The sequence below is a fragment of the Scomber scombrus genome, chromosome 19, assembly GCF_963691925.1.
Source record: "Scomber scombrus chromosome 19, fScoSco1.1, whole genome shotgun sequence".
In the NCBI taxonomy this organism is placed as follows: domain Eukaryota; kingdom Metazoa; phylum Chordata; class Actinopteri; order Scombriformes; family Scombridae; genus Scomber; species Scomber scombrus.
In genome coordinates this window covers 15,789,401-15,805,978 of record NC_084988.1, presented here as the reverse complement: position 1 = coordinate 15,805,978, position 16,578 = coordinate 15,789,401, and the positions used below count along the sequence as shown (strand labels likewise).

General features: G+C 41.5%; 3 protein-coding genes across 3 annotated transcripts; 1 reads left to right on the top strand and 2 right to left on the bottom strand.

The window, feature by feature from the left end:
* Positions 1 to 81: 81 nt before the first annotated feature.
* On the bottom strand, positions 82 to 2,068 carry gstz1 (glutathione S-transferase zeta 1). The gene is made up of 9 exons (XM_062439686.1): positions 1,922 to 2,068; positions 1,767 to 1,818; positions 1,599 to 1,666; positions 1,163 to 1,243; positions 946 to 1,071; positions 754 to 829; positions 611 to 663; positions 471 to 520; positions 82 to 271 (listed from the first exon to the last, which is right to left on the bottom strand). The coding sequence occupies exons 1-9, from the start codon at positions 1,937 to 1,939 to the stop codon at positions 145 to 147; spliced, it is 651 nt and encodes a 216-aa protein (XP_062295670.1). The 5' UTR covers positions 1,940 to 2,068; the 3' UTR covers positions 82 to 144.
* A 630-nt stretch (positions 2,069 to 2,698) lies between these two features.
* Positions 2,699 to 10,258, top strand: aldh6a1 (aldehyde dehydrogenase 6 family, member A1). The gene is made up of 12 exons (XM_062439684.1): positions 2,699 to 2,854; positions 3,723 to 3,764; positions 3,848 to 3,922; positions 4,180 to 4,341; positions 4,484 to 4,562; positions 5,041 to 5,343; positions 5,981 to 6,102; positions 6,483 to 6,672; positions 7,173 to 7,354; positions 7,473 to 7,652; positions 9,685 to 9,783; positions 9,892 to 10,258. The coding sequence occupies exons 1-12, from the start codon at positions 2,816 to 2,818 to the stop codon at positions 9,994 to 9,996; spliced, it is 1,578 nt and encodes a 525-aa protein (XP_062295668.1). The 5' UTR covers positions 2,699 to 2,815; the 3' UTR covers positions 9,997 to 10,258.
* Positions 10,259 to 10,405: 147 nt separating this feature from the next.
* On the bottom strand, positions 10,406 to 16,407 carry LOC134000367 (basal body-orientation factor 1-like). Its single transcript, XM_062439685.1, has 11 exons — positions 16,364 to 16,407; positions 16,020 to 16,272; positions 15,868 to 15,933; positions 14,310 to 14,453; positions 14,131 to 14,211; positions 13,839 to 13,909; positions 13,082 to 13,226; positions 12,063 to 12,556; positions 11,739 to 11,843; positions 10,896 to 10,954; positions 10,406 to 10,705 (listed from the first exon to the last, which is right to left on the bottom strand). The coding sequence occupies exons 1-11, from the start codon at positions 16,405 to 16,407 to the stop codon at positions 10,422 to 10,424; spliced, it is 1,746 nt and encodes a 581-aa protein (XP_062295669.1). The 3' UTR covers positions 10,406 to 10,421.
* Positions 16,408 to 16,578: the final 171 nt, after the last annotated feature.

Here is a 16,578-nt window from a genome sequence, read left to right as displayed (position 1 = left end):
TCAAAATTGATATAAAAATGCTAATAAATATTTTTAATTCAAAGTTTCCTTATTATTTAAAGTAACTGCACAGGAATAAGATGACTTTCACAGCGTTTTATTTAAGAAGTAGTGTGATGACTGTGAAGCTGATGAGTTGTTATCCTATTCACGGAGATCAGGCGGTGTGTCTGGCTGGCAAGATGGGTGGCTCTCTTTGAAAGCTTCAATCTCAAGTAAGGTTTGATTTAACCTTTGAATAGTTGGATACTGTCCGACATCCACTTTGAACCTGTAAAGATTAAAGACATAAAGAGGTCATCCTTCTCTGTACAGTATAGTGTATAAAGTTCAGCAGGGTTTCAGGCAGACACCAAACAATGAGGGTGAAAAATATAATTATAAAATGACTTTTTTCTTGTTTTTCAGTGTAACTATGAATATTAATGTGGTATTTATGTTGCAGTTTTATTACATGTCTGATCATATACCTCTCTGCATTGAAGACCTGCGGGACCAGACAGATGTCTGCCATGGATATCTGAAAGGTAATTACTTTGTTAGATTAAAGCCCCTTTTGTGTGTCATACTTTTCATTTTCATGCTTTCATTATGGTGATCATGCTCGTACCTCATCGCCTACACAGTATTTCCCTGCTGTTTGCTTCAGAATGGGCTCGAGAGCTGGAGGAAAACAAAATATGCGTGTGATTGATATTTAAATATTTGGATTTTGAGATGAACTTATGATTGTGAAAATGGGTTTCTACCAACCTTGAAAACCACGATTAATGAAGTACTGCGACCACTGCACCTTCTCTGCTCCAATCTTCTGGATCACATGTAAATTCTGAAAAATCCAGCAAATAATACTGTAAAGTTACTTGAGCTGTGTTATGCCTTTTTGAACTGTCTGCCTCAGCTCGGCTTTTTGCAACATTTTGGACTGTGCTCTGCTCTACTCACCTGCAGAGGCTGTATCCCAGAGGCAATCATGTCACTTATCATTCGGACCTGGGCTCGCTTCTTTGGGTCTGCTGGAAGAAGCCGAGGTCCCGACCTGGTCTCATCGATGTACTGGATCACTGCCAGCTGCGTGAGCAAACACATTCTCAGTCTTTCTGCTGGTCGCATAAAACCCAGTTTTGTTGGTTTAAATGGGATTGGGGTTTGGGGGACTCACTGACTGAGAAAGTGTGACACCGTCAATTTCAACTGCAGGCACTTGTTGCATAGGGTTTAAAGCCTTGTACGGCTCTGTAAGCTGGAGCACATAGAAAAACCTTTTGTGAGACTAATACAGTCATTCTTAAACTTGTATTTTCATCCATTATTCATTTATTTATTTCATCATGCTGTAACGCTTTTTTCATCCCATTTGCTTTGCTCAAAAGATGCTGGAATACAGTTAGACATTAATGGCTTTTTAATACTTTTAGATCACATCCCTGGTCATATTGTGCATCTATTTAACAGTATGTTTTGATATACTCTCTATCAAAATCAAATCATGTTTTCTTCCTGCAAAACAAAATATAACATGTGCTGACGTAGGCTTTAACCAACTCATTTCAACCAATAACATCATTACATCTACCCATCAATCAATCATACCGTACCTGCTGACCCCCATCTTTGATTAGATTGACTGGAACCTGGTCATATTCAATCCCTTTAAGAGCAAAAGCTGGCACACAAAAGGCTCATTATCATTATGTTAACATCAAAATAACTTTAATTAACATTAAAGTGGACAAAACATGCCAAGTGGAATAATCTTGACTTACCAATGCGTACCCTCCAGGAGCAGGAGCTTCTGAAGTATCCATGAAGAACAGGCTATAGAATTTAAAAACACAAAAGCAAGATGGAAAGCATTCAGTCCATTTGAAAGCAGTTCCCTCTTGACACAGTCAAACATGTTTACTCTCTATTGGATCACCTTAGTTTGGGTTGCCATAGCTCTTGGTCAAAGTTTTCATTCAGCTACACTGAATCAACTGTTGAAAGTAGGGTTTTTTTTACTGCAAATTTCCCCAAATTCTCATCCCTCAGCAGCCAATAGGATGTGCTCCTAAAATCCCTCCTACCTACTCTTTGGTCCATGACTAAGCACCATCGGGGCTTCATATGGTTGACATTAGAGATCTGGGGCACACACACACACACACACACACACACACACACACACACACACACACACACACACGGCAAACGGCTAACAGTGTTATAACAGTACCTTGGCGAGGCAAAGAAGGGACAAGTGCATTGTTGTGGCTGTGATAACGCTATCACTTTGATTTTGAGGGGAAGCTGTGCAGCTTGCTCAAAGAGTCGTCGATTATGGTATCTTGCACATTTCACGCGTAAAGTCCCTCTTCCTTTCTCCTAGGAGAGTTAATATGTAATGTAAACCTTGCACAGCTCTAACACAACACTCTCTGCCTGGCTGCTAGAGGTTATCTATTGTACTTTTTAGTAGAGGTTTTGGTCACAGTTCAACGCCGAGTTACATAACCTCCAGCCAGTACGAGGAAGTCTGCCTTATTCTTTTATCCAATGGTTGGTCGGTATCGAGCGCCAAGGCGGGCTTTTGTAAGATTTCCTCCAGGGATTGGACAGAACGTGCCCTCAGTACACCAACCAGGCCGCCTTATTCATCGGAGGTCTCCTGATGTAGCGAATGACAAGCCTCAGAGATCATTAAGGCCCGCCCACACCTCATACATCTGCGTTAAGGAGCAAGCTGAGTGCTGTCATCTCTCTTGCTGGCTTCTGTCCTACCTGCGGAGTTGACCAAAACAAGTTAGCCTGTCACCTTTATAACATTTCCACCATGGCGACAACAGCTTTAAGATCAGTGCTTAAAACAAAGGTAAGATTTTTTAAAGCTTTGAAACTCTGCACAGCTGCAAATGACACAGGTAGAGTTGACAGTTCACATGGTGTTTTGAAAAGTGCCAAGAGTCATGAGCTGCAGGAATTTAAATCTGGACTGATTTATTCTCACAGACTGATTAACAGTTGTTTCCTCTGTTTAGAATGACTTTGATGCATGCTCAAAACAAATAATCTGTAGGATTTCAGAAAGGTCACCCAGAGCCACCCATCAGCTGATATATAAAATTAAGTGGACTCGCTCAGTTATTCTCTGTGTAGATTTGTAGTTGCATTTAATCACTAAAACTAATAAAGTTAAGTTATTCCTCTGCACCTGCTGGTAACACTGCATTCACATTGCACTGCAGTTAGCTTGGCCTTGTCCCTTCTGGCCTTTTCATAACTCCACTCTTTGTAGTTGCTCATTAATCTTATCCGGCTGCAACTGGAAACAGCTGGTTATGTGCATTTAATGTCTTGTTAAATGTATAAACCAAATCTGCCATTATATATATTTTTTGATGGCTAGATATACTATATTGCAGTTTTTATTTTCTATATCAATTAATCTGACGTTTTTTTCCTCAATTCATTGATAAATTGTTTGGTCTGTAAAATGTCAGAAAAGTCCAAGATGCAGTTGTTTTGTCTTGGTTAAACAGTCCACAACCCAGATAAATTCAGTTTACGTACTATCACAGATGACTAAAGAAACCAGGAAATATTCACATTTGAGAGGCTCCAGGGAATTCAACTGCAAGAAAATGACTCAAAACGATTTTCAACATAGTTGGAAAATAACTGATTAATCAACAAATTGTCGCAGCTCTAACATCACACTTTTTGCAATGTGTCTTTCTCAGGTCCCGCTTAATGTTGGACGCATGTGCTACTCCTCCTCAGTGGTGGGTACAAAACTTCATTCATTGTCAGCCATTCATAAATGGATCATTAACCTTCAGTTGTGATGTAACATTTGTCTTCACAGCCCACCACCAAGCTGTTCATTGATGGGAAGTTTGTTGAGTCCAAAACTACACAATGGCTGGATATTCATAATCCTGTAAGTAGTTGGCCTGCATCGCTAAACACAGTGCATTTTATCCCCTTAAAACCAGTAGTGGTTCAGGTTCATAATGCTCAGGTTTGGTATCCCTGACATGGCTCATACCGTAGCAGTAAAGTCCATGGAGTTGTTTAACCTGTTACATGTTACATTTATGCCTGTACCTGTTATTACAAACAGTTGTCTGTGGTTAAACATATTACAGCAGCTTTTAATGAATGTTGCGGGTCCGCTCATCCTTTTCTCCTCTGTAGGCTACCAATGAGGTGATTGCCCGTGTACCTAAAGCCACACAAGAGGAGATGTTGGCTGCCGTGGACTCCTGCTCCAGAGCCTTTCACACCTGGTCCGAGACCTCCATCTTGGCAAGACAGCAGGTCTTTCTGCGCTATCAGCAGCTTATCAAGGACAATATTGTAAGTCAAAGGGTCGGAAAGTGTAAAGTGCAACTGGAGACATACACAAAGTCATATTTAACCTCTTCATATATTATATTCATATTATATCAAACCTGAAGCTGAACACAGAACTGCTTTGATGGCTAATCTTGTGTTGTAGAAAGAACTTGCCATGTCCATCACAGTGGAGCAGGGCAAGACCCTTGCAGATGCAGAGGGGGATGTGTTCAGAGGATTGCGTAAGTTTTTCTCTCTCACACACACAGACACACGTGTACACAAACAAATGTGCACACACACAGACATACCTTTATACTCTTATATGTTATGTGGGCCTTTGTGGTTGCAGAAATGGTTCATGAGTTATATTAGCTTCTGTATATTATCTGATGATCAGGTGAGCTAGAACAAAGGGCATTTTACTCCATGAGCCGTTTACATGACAGTCATTATGTAACCTTGAGCGCTGTTTTTTTTTTTTAACCTTACTTTCCCTGTCTGTCAGCCAATATGATTGTATTTCTTTTAAACAGTTTTGAGAAATAAGTAATTCTTCTTCTTCTACTTCTTCTTCTTCATCTTCATTAATTATGAATATCATTGATAATATTTGTAAAAATGAATTAATGACACGGACATGTTAATATCTGTTGAACAGTTCTTCGATTGAAGGAGACAAATGAATGCATTATGAATTGGGTTATATGTTCTCTGCAGAGGTTGTGGAGCACTCCTGCAGCGTCACCTCTCTGATGCTCGGTGAAACCCTGCCCTCTATCACCAAGGACATGGACACCTACACCTACCGCCTGCCCCTCGGAGTGTGTGCTGGCATCGCCCCCTTCAACTTCCCTGCCATGATCCCTCTGTGGATGATCCCCATGGGCATGGTGTGTGGCAACACATACCTGTTGAAGCCGTCAGAGCGGGTACCAGCCTGTACCATGCTGCTGGCCAAGATGCTGCAGGATGCCGGCGCTCCAGATGGGACGCTCAACATCATCCACGGGCAACATGACGGTGAGAGTTGGTCTCTGTTACCTGTAGTTATAACTGATAGAACGTGAGGGAGGTAGTGATTGTGTAATGCAAGGACTAGGAGGCTCTCTGTGGTACCATGAGCCAAATTCATGGAAATATCTGATAATTACGTGACACAGTCCCAGGTGCCACGAAAACGCATGACTTATTTTTTAATCATTTGTACAACTTACTTATGTAGCGAACTTGTGCTTCCTCTGACACTAATCTGTTAAAACCAAGTCAATTTCAACTTGATTCGCTTCCATCTTATGCTAAGTTTATATTTTCATGTTTTTTAACTTAAAAATACATTTTGGCTCATATAAAGTCACTTTTTTCTTTAATATCAAGAAAGAAATGCATACCTGTGTTAATTAGTCCCTATTTCATTGAACTTCCAAACTAGGAGTAGATCAATACATGAAAAAGCAAACTAATTTGAAATGTTCTGTATTTTTACTTCATAATTGACCAAAATCTATAAAATTGATGACTAATAAAACTTTCAGTGCTTGGTATAATTGCATGACATTCTGTAGTAATGCAGAACCACCCAGTATCAGACATATTAATGGTTAATGATTACTGCCTGTCTATCAGCAATTCATTTTATATGATTGTCTTCCTGCTGCAGCTGTGAATTTCATCTGTGACCACCCGGCCATCAAGGCAATCAGCTTTGTCGGCTCTAATCAAGCAGGGGAGTACATTTATGAGAGGGGCTCTAAAAATGGAAAGAGGGTCCAGTCCAACATGGTGAGTGTTCCTGCTACACAGGATTCATGCATGAAACTTTCTGTAAAATGTCCAGAAGGTGGCAGCATTGGTCAACAGATTCTCATGTTTTTTGCCCCTCATTGCTCCTCCTCACTGCCAGCTGTACAGATGAGATGAAGTGCAAAACAGAGCCTGCAGCTGTGCATCACTGCTGAAGAGTTTGACTAAGAATAATGAATGTTACATGTAGTTATTTTTATTTATGTCCATCAATCTCTGTCATCTGGCTATAATGTAGAACAGGTTTACTATAAAACGTTTGTATAATTCCCTGATATTATGTTCTCATTTGTCACTAACCAGTTGCTGTAATGTGGACATCAAACTGCAGAAGCGTAACCACTTCTAGTGTATTGTAGGGAGCCAAGAACCATGGTGTGGTGATGCCCGATGCCAACAAAGAGAACACACTGAACCAGCTTGTGGGTGCAGCTTTCGGGGCAGCAGGACAGCGCTGCATGGCTCTGTCCACAGCCATCCTGGTGGGCGAGGCGCGAAGCTGGCTGCCGGAGCTGGTGGACCGTGCCAAGGCTCTGCGCGTGAATGCAGGTACCGCGCCCCGTCACCCCACCCTTCACCTCTGTCTGTCCCGAGCCCCTGTTCCCAGGGGGCCTTTGGTTTAGTCATCTCGGGGCCACCCACGCCGCCCTGACCACACCTCTTGCCTTTTGCCCTGTTGTAACTTCACATTGGAGTCAGCTGAAGGCGATGGCTTGTTGAGTCAGCCATGCTGCAAATTTGTGGCCAGATCTGCGGTACAGACCTAAATAGCGGTTCAGGGCATCAAATCCTTTGAGAAAGGAAGTTGATGTGGCGTAAAATGGTGAACAATTCTTGCTGTTTGCAGTGATATGGACTCTAATTTGTGTAGCGTACAGGAAACCCATAAGTATCCACTTTTTGTGGGAGTGCCTCAGGGTGCCCCTCGTCCTGGCTTTTGCGTTTTGGTGGGTAAAGAAGTATTTGAATGTCGGTGCCTTTGTGTACTCGCATCATGAGAATGCCATTGTATGTAATCTTATAGCTGTTTGTTTTTGGGGCACTGCTAGGAGACCAGCCTGGTGCAGATGTGGGACCTCTGATCACACCGCAAGCCAAGCAGAGAGTCTGCAGTCTGATCCAGAGTGGTGTGGACGAGGGAGCGAAGCTGCTCCTGGATGGCCGAAGCGTCAAAGTTAAAGGTTACGAGAACGGCAACTTTGTGGGTCCTACCATCCTCAGCAGTGTCACAGTATGTGGGTTTGTGTCTTAAAGTGCACACATGAAAACATATTTGCATCTGAGCATCATTTAGAAACAACTCCAAGACTAAACTGCCATTTAGGTTTTCTGTTTTTGTGCTCTCACAGCCTCAGATGAAGTGCTACACTGAAGAGATCTTCGGGCCTGTGTTGGTTGTTCTCGAGGCAGACACTCTAGATGATGCCATCAGTATGGTAAACAACAACCCCTATGGAAACGGTACAGCTATCTTCACAACAAATGGTGCCACTGCGCGCAAATACACTCACGAAGTGGACGTGGGCCAGGTGAGTGGCTGCAGCCTCCAAATGTGTTCTTCTGTTTTGGGAGAAAGGAGACATTCACATCCTTCTGTAATGTCTATACAGCATCTCAAGCAAGGGAGCACCTCACATTTCTATTTGAAAACCTTCACACACATTAAAAAAAATAAATTTCCATGTCAAGTATAGCCTTGTTTGCCCCTGACCCAAAATACACATGTTCGGCAACCCCCTACCCTCCTCTTCCCCACTAGTCGAGACTACAAATAGCTACAGCAAACATGTGTCCATTCAATCTAAACAGGGGGACATAGAAACAGTTTTCCAGGTAGTATTCGAGGAGAACTCTTGGATTTCACTCAAAAGGGATTCCGAGGGTCGTGTTGAACGTTTATGCATAAATACGGCCAGGCTTTAACCTGTTTGTTTGCCTGTGGAGCCTAGTTATGCCTTGTGTTTGCTGTTCACATGTCGGGGAATGCTGTGCAGGCCATGTGCTGTACTCCTCTCCAAACCTCGATGCAACAAACATGTGCTTTTTTTCCTCTTTCTCCTCCCTGTACTTTTGCCAAAAGGCCTTATTGTGTTCAAACTTATTGCCGCTGTTTTAAACACTCTAAACAGGCCGTGCCATGTCTCTATTGCCTTCATAACAAAGTGTTTTATTTAGTTTTTCTTCCCTTCATAATGGCATGCGATACTTTTCAAAACTGCAAATCTAAGCCGCAGGTTTAGCTTAGGTTAGTGTTATCATGTACAGTTGTATGCAAAAGTTTGGCCACCCTTTGATTAATAACATATTTTGGTGAGTTTTTTTAATTGAACAAAGGTAAACACAGCCTCTTTAGGATGTGGAACATAAACACAGTATCTCCAGAAAACTTTCGTGCATAGTTACTTTTCGTGTCATAGATGAACAAAAACAAATAACATTGTGGCATATGAAAAAAGTTTGGGCACCCCTTTATGATCAGTACTTGGTAACACTCTGACAAATATAACAGTTTCTAAGTAGTTTTTGTAGCCTGAGTCTTTGAATACTTGTATTTGGGATTTTCTCCCATTCTTTCAAAATGTTTCTAGTTCTGCAGTATTCTTGGTCCGTCTTTCATGCACAGCCCTTTTAAGACCTACCCACTGAATCTCAGTGATTAAGTCAGCGGACTGTCAGAGTGCATTCAGAAAAACCTTCAGGATGCGCCTCTTGACGTATTCCATGGTGGACATCAACTTATTTTTAGGATCATTATCCTCTTGTAGAAGACATCCTCTTCTCAGCTTTTTTACACATGCCAGGATGTTTGTTTCCATAGTTTTCTGGTATTAAGTGGAATTGGAATTCAATGATGAGGATACAGATATGGTCTTCTTCAACTGACTCTTCCATAAAGGTCTTGTTTGTTCAAACATTGTTGCACAGTGGAACGGTGCACCATCACTCCTGAATCTGCTAAATCTTCCTGCAGGTTTTGCAAATGGGGTGTTGATTTTCTGACCCCCCCTACAAAAAGTTTTCTCCAACTTCCAGATCTCATCTTGACCTCCACAGTTCCCCAAAAAGGCCGTGTCTTAATTACATTTACAATGTGGTGCATGGAGTCTGCTCAGAGGAACCCCCTGAGTGTTCACACATTTCCTAATGACAGTTGTTGATGTGCCTAACGAGCCGATAAAGGTCTGAGACTTTGTAAAAAAAAGAATCTGAAACTTCTGAACTCTTAGGGTGCCTGAACTTTTGCATACGCCGCGTTTTTATTTGTGTTCAATATGACATAAAAAGTAACTGTGCATTAATGTTTGCTGAAAATATTGTTTTAAGTTCCATATACCCGAGAGGCGGTTTGCATCTTTTCAACTGAAAAAAAGTCCCCAAAATATGTTTTTTGTCAAAGGCAAACTTTTGCATACAACTGTGAGCTTGTTTTTTAAACAGCATGGTTGTACCGCCTCTTTCATCAGCCGCATTTTACTCATCCTAGCAATTTAGGATTCCTGGGATTCGCTTTACAAAGCTTACACTTAAGGAAATGAAAGAGACACTACTTGTTTTCTGCAGGTCGGAGTCAATGTTCCCATCCCTGTTCCACTGCCTATGTTTTCCTTTACTGGATCCAGAGGATCTTTCAGAGGCGATATGAACTTCTATGGAAAACAAGTACGTAAACAAATAAATAAATGTATCCTGTTATTTCATGTAAAACAAAATTTGATATGTACAAGATTGATGTCAATGTTTGTTTGTTTTTAAATTTACTCTCTCCAGGGCATCCAGTTCTACACACAGATCAAAACTGTAACCTCACAGTGGAAAGCTGAAGATGCTACCTCGAAAAGTCCTGCAGTTACCATGCCAACTATGGGACGCTAATTACCCCATCTGTTGATCAGCCCAATTTACAAGAAGATACCTTTCTTCCACATACAAAACAGACTTAAGTTCAATGTGAATAGATCATAAATCCTGTTTATTGAATAATAGTTCCCCTCATAAAGATTGTATACTAATTTTGTATATACAGACACTATAAATGTAATACCACTGTGGCTGAGATTTTAGCAATGCAAACAACCTGTGTACAGCCACGTAAATGTTGCTTAAAAAAAAAAGTATTTTCTCTACTGGAACACCAGTACTGTGTCTTTACTATAGTGTCCCCATGAGTGTCAAATTTAACTCACTACATTGTGTTCCACTGAGATTACATATTTGGTATCAGCACATTGTGTTCAGAATGCAATTTTGAATTTGGGGAAAAGATCCCTAAATTGGGCTATATCAGAATGTAAACAAACTTAACGTGTGAAAGAGAACACCCAGAAGCCACATATACATGCATGCATGGTAAGATATTTATAATAAGCACAAACAAACGTCTCGTATTCTACTCTACACACATGATTGACACTCTGTGGGAAGGGTGCAAAGCAGAGGCAAACAATCCAGAGTGAAATGTGCAATGTAGAGGCCACACAGAGGTCATGTGGTGTGTATATCCGGCAGGCTGTATGGGTTCGAGGGCAGAACGGACTCAGGCGCCTGGGTGATGAAGGTCGCCGCGGAGAGCTCCTCTCTAATTCTGTAAGACAGTCCTCATTATGCAACAATTAAATGTCTGATAAATCACATTTAGGTGCTCATGTTCTCACAGCCAATGATTTTTCAGCTAAACATGGAATGTGGGACAAATAAATCTGCTCCAGCTTTAAAGGATGAGGTACAACTTTTATGTTTGTACATTCCTTTAGTGTCTTACCCGGCAGCATCACTGTCGGTTAGGTTCTTCTTCTCGTAGGAGGCAGACAACACCAGATGTTGGCTGGTGTTCCTATCAGGAAATGCAGAGTTGCAATTAAATACAGAGCCTCATAGTGGAAAGCCATGTTTTAGCACACTGCTGCATGTATTCACCCAGGCCTGGAGCCTGTATTAGAAGAGGGTTACTCCGGGTCAACGCAACGCACATGGACTTGCATGCTGCTATCTGACTCTTTTGGGTCGCCAAATGTTCTGTTATTCTGCTGGACTAGGTGCCAGACCACTGTTAACATGAATATACATCTCCTCTAGCCTGCCATACCCCCATACATCCAAAAACCCCTGCACACTCCTTTCTGAAAATCATGTTACCAGCTGCTCTCTGACCACAAGTGTTCAAAGAACAAAATAAACTCCTAGTGCACGTGAAGAGGGGCCAATAGGCTGAAAGCAAATCGACGTGACCAGATGTTTGTTTCCAAGCACATGACTCTGCGGCCAGGCCTATTTTTACTATTGTGCCCAGACTCTTTCTTCATTCTTTTTAAGCAGCTGAATGGAAAAGAAAATTGGTTGAAGCCTAACTGATGTTTTATGGTATCCTCTTCTGCTGAGAAAATGGCTGTTTAAAACATTAAAAAGAGGGAGGAGTCACCAGAAGTTCAGCCTGGACTACTGCTTGGTGTCACTGCACTTTGTTCTTCAGAGTTGATTGATCTTGAAGTTTCAATCCATTTTCAGGGATTACAAATGGATTGTAATTGCATTATCTGTGATGAAGTCAATGAGCGAATAACAAACAACCAGCAGGTCTTTAATAAGTCAAAAATAAAACAATTAAGAGGTTTTAGTACCTTGCCATTTGTCCGTTCATTTTGGCAAAGAGGAGCCTAAGCATTTGTTCCTTCTGCTCCCAAGTCAGATCTGAAATTTCAACTTTACTGCCTGGTCGATGCGTCCTGCAAAACAGGTGGATGAAATTAAAATGAATATAAACCATTACTACTGTATAAATTCCTTTACATACACTGGTGGCATCAAGATGAACCTATGATTAATGTTATGGTTTGTTGACCACTGCAGTTGCAGGTGATTTGGCACCAATACAAGACGAATTCAAAAATATCACAGACACACACAGTAGTACCAGTCATGGAAATGATGATGAGAGGACCTACCACCTTGCAGCCGCCTCCATGTCTGAATAGACAGAGTTGGTACTGTGGGGGCTTTTACGAAAGGTGCGGATGGGTGGAAACTTAAGCCTTCCTGCTGTGGCCTCTCTCACCCTCGAGCGATAAGCCTTCAGTGCCTCCTTTTTGTACTGCGACCTGCTGCCCATGATCTCCTGCTTCACCTGAGCCAGTGCCTCATGGAAGAATTGCTCCACCTCTGTGCGCTGCTCTACAATGGTGTGGGCTAGCTGCTTGATGTGCCCCAACTCTCTCTCCCGCATAGCAAGTACTTTCTGCAGCTTCTCCAACTCTACCTGGCTGGCCTGGGCCTGGATGCTGACCAGGGCCTTTTCCTTCTCCTCCTCTCGCTGAGCTTCCCCAGCTTTTAGCTTTAAGGCCTGCTCCAGTGATGCTACCTTTGCCTTCAGTTTAAATACCTCCTCTTTCTGGTCTTCCATCTGAGCAGCATTCTTCTTGATCATCGTCTCAAATGTGTTCTGGGTGAGTGGACAGAAGAGCAAAGCAGTAAAACGGTTGATTAACACACTCACATTGGAAAAACATAGGTAAAACATATACAGACTTGTGCTCAAGTGTGTGCCGTTGAGTGATTGGCTAAAGCTTCAACAAGGCAGATTTACTTCCTTGATTTACTGTCATCATCAGTGGTAAGATTAATGTGCCTAATATTTATTTGTCTTCAAGAATCAGTGCCAGAAACCTGCGAAAGAGAAGCCACTGAATTTGAACCCATACACCAGTGGAAACTCGCCGCAACCACTGACCACTGAGATGCTGAGTAGAAGTGAAAAGGGGAGGGGAGGTGGGAGCGGGACCACAAGCAAAATACACAGGGTTAGCACAAGTAAACAACACAAGGGAAAAACCACCTGAAATATACTGTGTGTTCCTCAAAACTGCAATGATTGAAAATGACTTTATCGAGATGAATGCTCTCTATCCAGGGACGGCTTGTGTCTAATAGTAACACTGCTGTTTGCTGTCCTTTGGTTCACACATACCATGTCCAGTTCCAGGGACGCCTTTTCCTTAGCCAATGAGTCTGTCAGTTTCTGCAGGTCCTCTGCCTCCTTTATGTGATATTTCAGTGCTTCGTTGAGACGGACATTCTCCTTGAACACAGAGCGTGAGGCATCGTCCAGCTGCCTAAATAGTTGTCAGTACAAACAAGGGAACCACAGAGAAATTTGTCTGTAATTAAAACATTTTTAAGACTGTCTATTATTCAAGTTGGTGAAGGATTTTGGAAGCTGTGTGTATATTTGGATGTTAGCATGCAAAACATATCATGCATTTTTTCTCTCAGTGTCTTGGTTCTTATACAGAAAATTTAATTACAGTGAACTTATCAACGTAGTTTGGTTTTTAAGACAAGCTGAGTGTTCAAAACTGAATCAATCACTGACACTAAAACCGGCAGGACCACACCAGGATCAATGTTGATGTTTTATAAGCTGTAAAAAAAAAAAAAAAAAAAAAAAATTATAGCCTCACAAGTAATAAACTATGGTTGTCATCCTCCTCCCTGCAAGACACACTGGGATGGATGAGGATGTGAACGTTGGCTGAGGTGACACACCACTGCCATGATCATGATGAATCAGTGCGGTCAAGAAAATAACCGTAGTTCTGATTATATATAGTTACATACGTCTATATTTATATGAGTAAATTATTTTTTCTTTGTGTTCCAACTATGTCAAGGTGCAGTTTAAGCTGTAAAATTAGACCATAAAGGGAAAGTGGAAACACGCTCACACAATGGCTTCACTGTGGGCCTTCTCCACCACCATGGCTATCGTTTGCTCCGCTTCTCTCTCCAGACGAGCCTGCAGGGAAATTTACACTTACTGTACTGTTCCTCCTGGGACAATAGCAGTCCCTACTTTTTTAACCAACATCTTCTCTAATATGTTCATGAAAAGGAGGACAGATCCCACAATTATCCATCTGCTACTTACATCAGTGATTTTACCACATTATTTGTTATTATCATCCATACTGATCAGAAAAGGAACATTTTAGGTGCCCCTTGAAGAATTGCTGCTACCTTTTCTTTGAAGAATTTGCACTCCATTTTGTTTATGGTTTCCCTGTGCTTCTTCTCAGCAATGTCCATGCTCTCTTTTATCTACAAAATAAAAAAGTCATAGTTACTGATACCATTTACACATCCTGACAAAATAACAAGCACTCACGAAGAAACATTTCATCCTGTTTTTTCCTCACATCATTGAGCTCCTGCTCCATCTGAGCTTTCTTCTTCTGAAAGTCCTTAATTTTCTTCATCCCATCCTGTATCATATTAAAGTCACTGGATTTCTTTCTGAACAGTTCCTTCATCTCGTTGATTTCAAGTGTGTAGTCTTCAATCTGTTGACACCAATCATATAATCAGATACACAAAATGTAACATTCCACGTGTTAAATGTGTGCCAACAAGAGGAAATTGCTCCAAAATTCCCACCAGTGAGATCAGCTTGTGTCAGTGAGGGAGGACATTTTTGTTCCAAGTTCACTCAGGTCATGCATCTTTTGCTAGCCAACTTAAGCACAGATCTGTCAGGCTAAATACCTCAAGATGCTACTGTGGAAAAGCCAGCCTGAGCAAAGATGTGACAAAGTGACCAAAGTCTTGAGAGACTAGCAAAACATGCACCCACAAACTTGTACATGATGACTAAATGAGAGGTTATCAACCATCAGATTACAACTTTAGGCCTAATCGTTATTCTTCAGATATCTTCAAAATATCCACCCGTTTAAAGTCAAAAGGGATTTCTGCTGCTTGAGTCTGACTTTTCCCCATGCTGTGCAGTAACTCCAGTTGTAAAAATCTTTATGGAGTAATTATTTGGATAACTGAATTTATCAACACTTGAAGTTTCGTTCTGTCTTACTCCTTAGACATAAACCAGGCATTCACGTTCCCTGAGTGCCTTTGATGGAGCAGTTTTCCATTAGCTAAGTCCATTTTCAAGATGAGCCATTTCATCACCTCACAATAAGAAAAATGCTGTAAGCATCAGGTCTTGAAGTCACATATTTTAAGGCAACCACAGGAAAGTATTTTTTTCCACTAACTGGACATATGTGACATACATGTCTAAAATAGGGACGTTTCAAGTTGGTCTAGACCATGCCTCTTTTTTCTTCCTCAGAAGCTTATTGGACTCCACTTTACCAGCTTGAAGTAAGAGATGGGAGATGAAAAACAGCTGTTAACAAAAGAGGCAAAAGGTTTTTGGACATTTTTTTTTCTCAAGTAAAGCCACTTGAATTTTGTCATGTCAGTTTGATAGATTGATAGTAATCAACAGAGGTCAGAAAGGATAAAAAGATAAATAAGTTCATTTGGTTTATGTTATGTAAGTTAAACTGGTATTTTTGTGTTAAGATCTGTGTGACATGCGAGGTATGGTTAACACATCAAGACCAGCAGTGCCTTTTCTCTACCAAGCACTTTCAAATTATGCTTTTTCTCTGTGGCCACTGACATGGTTTAAAATAAAATTAAACCATGTAACTAGGAATGTGACGCGTTGGTGGCTTTGTTTGGTTGTTGTTTTCATAGATAATAAACATAATTACACAGAGGACAACAGTTTAGATACAACGCAGCACATTTTTTAGATGCTACATGTCGCACACTGTAAATTATATCACAGCAATACTGTATTTTGCTATTAAGCCATTTAACATGCTAGCCAGGGCAACTTTTGTGGGGCACATAAAAGCTTGAGTTGCATTTCTTTTCGTGTGGTTTGTTTTTAAACTCATATCTCACCAGTTTGTTTTGCTCTCGACGTGCAAGGGCCTCTTGAGTCTTGAGTGTTTCCTGCAGCATATTGATCTGTTAAAAATAGATGACAGCGCATTCAAACAACTGATTTAATTTCGTCTCATTCACACCTACGGCTTCACTTTTTACTTTACAACCTTCTCCTCTTTCGTTGCATCTCTTTTCTTCAAAAAGCCAGTCACGTCCATGCTGTCCTTCTCCGCGCGGTACAGCTGGTTGGTGAGCTCCTCATTGGCTCGTGCCAATTTGCGACAGGCCTCGCGGTACTGCACGAGCGACTGGTCGGTGACCTGTAGCCTCAGCTCCCACAGGGCAGCGTTGGCCTTGGCCTTCTCCATATCCGACTCTTTGTCCGCTTTCGATTCCTGTTTGCCCTCTTTCTTTCCTTTCCTGTGGTAAAACAGAAAATTGAACGTTTAATCTAGCTAAAACAAAGAGTAACATTAACTTCAAATGTAGCGTTACATAGACTTAGACTCACCCGGCTTTCGCCCTCTTTACTTTGGCGACTTTCTTCTTCGGCATCACTGCGAGCTACTCGACGACTTTACTAAAAGAAACAACCTCGTGCTAGTAAGAGAGAGAAAAAAAGTTGCCCGGTAGGTTAATTACCCGGGGGTCTTACCGTTAACGGTAACGGCAGTAAGCCCCTGTGTAAGTCGACCTGCTGTGACTGTTTGCTGTTGTTGTCATGGA

What these genes read in the sequence shown, in the direction of transcription:
- LOC134000367 (XM_062439685.1), bottom strand. Translation starts at nt 16,407, where the DNA reads ATGCCGAAGAAGAAAGTCGCCAAAGTAAAGAGGGCGAAAGCCGG. An exon ending in GCCCACAGTGAAGCCATTGT is followed by an intron (nt 13,227 to 13,838) that starts GTGAGCGTGTTT and finishes ACAACTATTTAG; the next exon opens with GCAGCTGGACGATGCCTCAC. An exon ending in GAAGAAGAACCTAACCGACA is followed by an intron (nt 10,706 to 10,895) that starts GTGATGCTGCCG and finishes ACTGTCTTACAG; the next exon opens with AATTAGAGAGGAGCTCTCCG.
- aldh6a1 (XM_062439684.1), top strand. Translation starts at nt 2,816, where the DNA reads ATGGCGACAACAGCTTTAAGATCAGTGCTTAAAACAAAG. An exon ending in AGAGGGTCCAGTCCAACATG is followed by an intron (nt 6,103 to 6,482) that starts GTGAGTGTTCCT and finishes AGTGTATTGTAG; the next exon opens with GGAGCCAAGAACCATGGTGT. An exon ending in ACGAAGTGGACGTGGGCCAG is followed by an intron (nt 7,653 to 9,684) that starts GTGAGTGGCTGC and finishes TGTTTTCTGCAG; the next exon opens with GTCGGAGTCAATGTTCCCAT.
- gstz1 (XM_062439686.1), bottom strand. An exon ending in TCAAAGATGGGGGTCAGCAG is followed by an intron (nt 1,244 to 1,598) that starts GTACGGTATGAT and finishes TATGTGCTCCAG; the next exon opens with CTTACAGAGCCGTACAAGGC. An exon ending in CAGGTCTTCAATGCAGAGAG is followed by an intron (nt 272 to 470) that starts GTATATGATCAG and finishes TAATCTTTACAG; the next exon opens with GTTCAAAGTGGATGTCGGAC.